General features: G+C 37.7%; 1 protein-coding gene across 2 annotated transcripts in view; it reads left to right on the top strand.

Moving 5' to 3' along the window:
• The window catches only part of LOC108789827 (transcription factor 12-like), a 62,344-nt gene extending 56,484 nt beyond the window's left edge, over positions 1-5,860 (top strand). For both annotated transcript variants that reach the window (XM_018559926.1, XM_018559925.1), the window contains 5 exons: positions 293-407; positions 816-984; positions 1,747-1,979; positions 3,201-3,355; positions 4,957-5,860. In XM_018559926.1, coding sequence (XP_018415428.1) covers positions 293-407; positions 816-984; positions 1,747-1,979; positions 3,201-3,343 — 660 coding nt within the window. In that variant the 3' untranslated portion in view covers positions 3,344-3,355; positions 4,957-5,860. The remainder of the gene's footprint in view (positions 1-292; positions 408-815; positions 985-1,746; positions 1,980-3,200; positions 3,356-4,956) is intronic.
• Positions 5,861-6,063: the final 203 nt, after the last annotated feature.

The raw sequence follows: 6,063 nt of genomic DNA on the forward strand, positions 1-6,063 counted from the left end.
AACTCAAATTGTGGTTTGCTGTGGATATTTGAATACATGTTGATTTTGTAATGTGTTTAATGATGAACAACGTCATTGTGAAGCAACGGAATGTTAAATAGTGACTTCTGTATTGTGGCCATTGAAAAGCACAGCTGGATGTTTTGTTTACATCACTTCTCAAATTTTTTTATTTTTGTTACATTTCCTCCAGTACTGGTTTGCTTTTTGCAGGCATGAAGTATTATGTGCTTATTCTTCAACCATGTGATGCTTTGTGCTTATAATATTCTGTATCTGTTGTCTGTTTTAGTTGGGAAATCAGAGAGAAGATGCAGTGAGCCTAAACAGTGATCATTCAGCTCTGTCCAGCACAGTCTCTGCTGCAAGCACAGAAATAAACCATAAAGCCCAAGACAATTATAGAGGTAACATAACTATAACCTTAGATGACATAAAAGCAGTTCTAGCACCCATACTCCATGAAAGATCTCATGTTAGGGATCACTCCAACTTGGCTGTAGTCCCATTATTGAGAACAATCCCTTGTGTATGAACCCAAAACTGCCCCTACAGTGCAATGATGTGTATACTGTTATGACTGCACTAAGTAGTCATAGTGTGTCAGGTTCATGTGCTTTTTGTGCGTCTCTCATTTCTCTCTGTGCTGGGTTGTGTACCATTTGAGACTTGGCTCATGCAGATTAGTACGTTTATGGGTATCCTGCAACCTTTTTTGGGGGAGGGGGGGGTAGGGGGTGTTTGGGGGTATGTCACCAAAGCGTTTGTTGGCTTACGTTTTGTTTTACTGATTTTTTTTTTTTTTTGTGGAACAGCATTATCCGGTGGATTGTCAAGCCAGAGTATAATGGCTGCCCTTATAGAAGTAAAGTCGGAGCTTAAAGAAAAGGATGAAAATATTCATGACCAGGGCTCATCAGATGACATGAAATCAGATGATGAGGGATCACAGAATGAAATGAGAAGTTCTAGAGGGAGGGCAAGGTAACTAACACCTGCTCTAGCCATAAGGTAGACCAAGAAGTGCAAATGTAATATTGTCATTCCCAATTAAGTATGGTATTGCTACAATGGCCAAAGCGTGTTAATAAATATATATTGTTTATTTTTTTAACACTTTTAGGTTTTAAAATAGTATACAAATTTCTGCACAGTGACCTGTCGTTCAGCATTCGCTATACAGATGTAATCCTTACAATGAAATTAATATAACGAAATTACATTAAAGTGGTGGAATGATTACATAACCAAAATGTGTTTGTTTTTCATTAAACTGTTTTTAATTAACAAGGAGAACATAGTTCTGGCCTGCTTCTTGAAAAGCACATTGACACTTTAGGCAGATAAGTATCTTATATGGAAGATAAAGATGATTCAAACAGTTTCCCTTGTGGACTTGCAAACAACCATAGATGTGCTTAGGTTGTGAAGAGGAAAGCTTGCACAAGCTGCTGAGGCTCCCAGTAGGGTTATTAAGAAGACTGCCTGACTACAAGAAAACATAATTAATACATTGTAAATTCTATTAAAAATTTAAATTAGCATTCTCTGAAGTCACCATCTGGACGGGTGTAATGTTGCTTTGCGAATGTTGTTATTATGTACTCAGCTAGATGGTACAGAGAATGAAATAGTGGCCATTGATTTCTGATTAAAGTCATGTTTAACTGCTGTTCAAGATTTGTGTGTTACTGTGAAAAGTCATTTTGATTCCCCATAACTATATATATTTTTCACGTTTCACAGCAGTATTAATGAAGACGAGGACTTAAATCCAGAACAGAAGCTCGAGAGAGAAAAAGAGAGGCGAATGGCAAACAACGCAAGAGAGCGCTTGCGTGTTAGAGACATTAATGAAGCCTTTAAAGAGCTTGGGCGCATGTGCCAGTCACATCTAAAGAGTGAAAAACCACAGACGAAACTGCTAATTCTTCATCAGGCTGTAGCCGTTATTCTTAATCTAGAGCAGCAAGTCAGAGGTTAGTCCATTGTTACAGAGGCTTGTGGGAATTTGTAAAACTCTTGAGTTCATTTCAGTAGGCAATCGTGTGCAACAAACGTTCGTTTTCTAACATTCAGAACAATGAAAGATGCTGGTTGTGGATTGCATTGAATTCTCTGTTTAACTGACTAAACCAGACAGGTCTCTGCTAGGAGTTAGGGAAGGAACACACATTATAACACCTTGTTACATTCATAGAGGCAGCACTTAGTGATGAACAAATAGGTCTTTTGTAAGCAAGGCTTTCTGTTTATGCCTCCCTCACACTGGATGCATTGGATTGATATTAAAATGAAAAGTAATTAATGTAATCTTTAAGAAGCATGAAATGCAAGAGGCTCGACAGACTTTAGAGCAACCCCATTGCCTACCCTAACCCTATATCTTCTACCCTCTCCTGCCTATCGGCTATAATGTAGGTATACCACTCAGGGAAACAAATGTGTATAGTGCACTATGTACACCATTTTGTAAAAATGTGTAGAGACACGTGCAAATAGCTTCAGACGCAGCCTAATTTTCAGATGGTGCCGCTGTTTCAATGCCCATCATTCTTAGTGAGTGTTATGGACACCTTTTTAGGTTCATACCAGCGTTGTTTGAAATGAGGTCTTACACAATAGAAATAGTAGTTCTAAGAATGTCGCACCTATCCCTTCTCAGTCTTTTAGGGACAGTTGTCAGATGGCAGAAAAATCCCTTTATTGTAGAATAGATTATCATGACATTATTATTCTGTACTATTTCTCAGTTTTTTGTGCTTTTAGAATCTGTTTATTGAATTTTTGAGAACTGGGTTTTTTGTAAATTGTGGCATATGATGTTGAGTCATTTATCTTGCACACCATGGTTATTTACTATGGGGTTTGAATACCACACAGAAGTGTAATTTCAGAATCCAGTTTTGTGGCCAGCTAGTTGTAAACTTTGTATAAGATAATAGGAAAGATTTGCTGGTTTGTTCTCTTTAATCCTTCATTTCAAGAGTGAAGTAAAATAAATTTCTAGAAAGCTGAAGACACTGTTGCATTTGACTTGTGTTTAGTGCCGTTAGATGCCTTGTGTCTTAGTGACACCTTAGTGACACAAGTGCAGTGGTTATAGTTTTTTTGGCAGGGGGATCAATTTGAAGCACTTGTTGCATATGCTGTATTTTCTAAACCAGGGTTAATAACATCTCATTTAATGTCTTTTACAGAGAGGAACCTCAATCCCAAAGCAGCCTGCCTTAAAAGAAGGGAAGAAGAAAAAGTTTCTGCCGTATCGGCAGAACCTCAAAACACACATCCAGGGACTCATCCTGGACTTACTGATACTACCAACCCTATGGGTCATATGTAAACCATCAGCCAGGTAAGCAGACAATTGAGGCTTAGTACCTTGCTTGCTTTAAAACCCTTGGTATCAGGCTGTCTATAGAAAAGGCTTTCTGGTTTGTTTGGACTCTCTAATAACTGTTATATTAAGTTTTTATGATAGTTTTTCCTGGTTTCCCTGGCACATAGATTTAAAAAAAATGGCTTTAGCTTTAGAACACATTAAATTAGAAAAAAAGACAGTACTTGTCAACTAGCAACTAGTCAACTAGCAACTAGGTCAGCACAGGCTTCCCTCAAGAGATGATTTTTGATGATCGCCTAAAGGAAAACAGAGTAGGAGATGGCCAGACAGGTTGGGGTAAGGCGTTCTAGATGGGAGAGACTCTAGAGATGTCCTGGAGGTGAGCATGGGAGAAGTTGATGTGGAAGCTAGAGAGCAGGAGGTCTTGGGAGGAGCTGAGAGGACAGTTGGGGTGATTCTTTGAGACAAGGTTTGATATATAGCTGGGGGCAGAGTTGTGGATGGCTTTGTAAGTGGTTGTTAATATTTTGGATTTTATTCTTTGGGCAATTGGAAGCCAGTGGAGGGATTGGCAGAGATAGGTTGTAGACAGAGTGGTTGAGTCTGCAACAGCATTCGTGTTAGACTGAAGGAGGGATAGCATTTGTAGAGGTGGGCAATGAGGAAGGAGTTGCAATAATCATGATGAGAGATAAGTGGGTGAATGAGTATTTTTGTGGTTTCATTGGTTAGGAAGGGGCATGTTTTGGTGGTGATATTGAGGTGATTGCGTATACACCCACACTGAATTCTAAGATTTTTAAGTATCAGTACATAGAAAAAAAATCTGGCCCTTAGCAGGCCTTAAAATTGGGTACATACAATCTCATATGAATAACAACACATGCCATATTACAAAATGCTGACAGAATGTGTGCCAGCCCATTGCAGAAGCACATTTTTGCAGCTTATCAAGTTGGGTGTGTTTCCTGGTTATGATGCCACTACAGGTTTTAAACCTGGGTGACTGGCTTATAGTTAGCTTGGGTGTAAGCAAATGTATCATGAAGCTAGAGCTCAGACAGGCCTGGAGGATCTCCATTCCATTGTGCAACAAGCTTTGTTAGTTGTTTCCTATTTTTATATAAAGGATTTTTGTTAGTGGTTAGTCAGGGCTGAGATCTGTTTTGTCCGTGTTTTATCTAGCAGAATTTATTCTAGTTTTTTTGGGACCTTCCTTGTGCTCCAAAATCTTCATGAAACTGTTTAACTGTCATAACTTTTTTTTAAACTTTTATTCTTGTCGTGGCCATGTTTTTAGTTCTTTTGTTGTGAAAATTCTGGTTGCTCTTTGCCATCAACTCTAATTCCCATACCTCTCTTATAACAAGCTTATGTTCAGTATTTATGAAGCTTTAGTGAAAAATGACCTTACATATCATTGTGATCTCTTGAGGAAGTTGCTTTTTGTATCAATTTTTTTGTGTTATAACGGGATTGGATTTTTTTCTGTTTTTTAATTGGAATATTTAAGTAAATGGTTAAACTACTACAATTAGGTTAAAAAGTAACTTTTTGTTTGTTTACAAACACTTGTACTGATCTTTTCTTTATTTTTTTTCTTCTTCTTTTAGGACTCCCACACTATGGATAGGATATATAGAAGGTGTTCTTTTCATCACAAGGACACAAAACTAGCATATTGACGACACAAATCTGACAGGATAAGGAGAAAATTAAGAAATGGGGGGACTTGAATCAAGATGCCCAACACGCAATCTGATGATGAAAGCAAATGTGGAACATCTGCATCAGAAGTTGAAATCTGCTCATATTCAGCCCACATGTGAACATATCTTACTGTTTCAGTGTGTCGTTCTTGCACAATCAGACTGTCCTATCTCCACACAACGTGGAAACTGCCTTGTGCCTAAACTGAATTGACAAATGCATTGTATCTATAAATTTTATTTATTACGGAGCTGTTGTAAAGGTCTACATATAAAAAAGGGAAAAGTTGGGCTGAAAGTGGTAAAGATTTCAGTTGATGCCAGCATTTGTTAGATCTGTTCTCATATAGAGAATACAAAGATTGGCAACCTGTGACCCTTTAGCATTCCCAGCATACCTATTAGTGTCTTAAAGAAGGAAGGGAAATGGCTTTTTCTGTCATTTCCACTCCTTTTGCCATATACATAGTGTTTTCCTTCTACAGGAAAATATTCCTTGGTATAGCTTTCTTTTTTTCTTTTTTCTCCTTTTTTTTTTTTTTTAATTCTCTGGTAATCTGAACAGTTATGGTCATAGGTAGCCTCCGAGACCAAGCTCCATACTTTGACTAATTTACTTTCCTAAAGAAAATTAAGACTGGAGCAGTGCTGTGACCTAGTGATTTTCCATTGTGTTTTTCTGGAATATTTGTTGATAAATTTAAAACAACCTTAAACTTCACGATAAAACAGAACTGTAATCTGAAGGGGTTAGTGTAACATATCAGACCATCTTCTTGTCTCATGCAGTACCTTCTACCTGTAGGACACTAAGTACAAAGTACAGACATGAAATGAAACCTAAGAGCAATGGTCACCACTCAAAACATGCTATAATTAAAACATTCTAAGAACGAATAGAATGTAATTAACAAAAAAAAGCCAGCCATTTTAGTGGAATCCCTGGTCCACTATGATGTGATATATTTTCAATCTGTATCAGTCCCTTCCAAACTTCCATGTATACAGTCT

The sequence above is a fragment of the Nanorana parkeri genome, unplaced genomic scaffold, assembly GCF_000935625.1.
Source record: "Nanorana parkeri isolate BGI_ZX_2015 unplaced genomic scaffold, ASM93562v1 scaffold422, whole genome shotgun sequence".
In the NCBI taxonomy this organism is placed as follows: Eukaryota; Metazoa; Chordata; class Amphibia; order Anura; family Dicroglossidae; genus Nanorana; species Nanorana parkeri.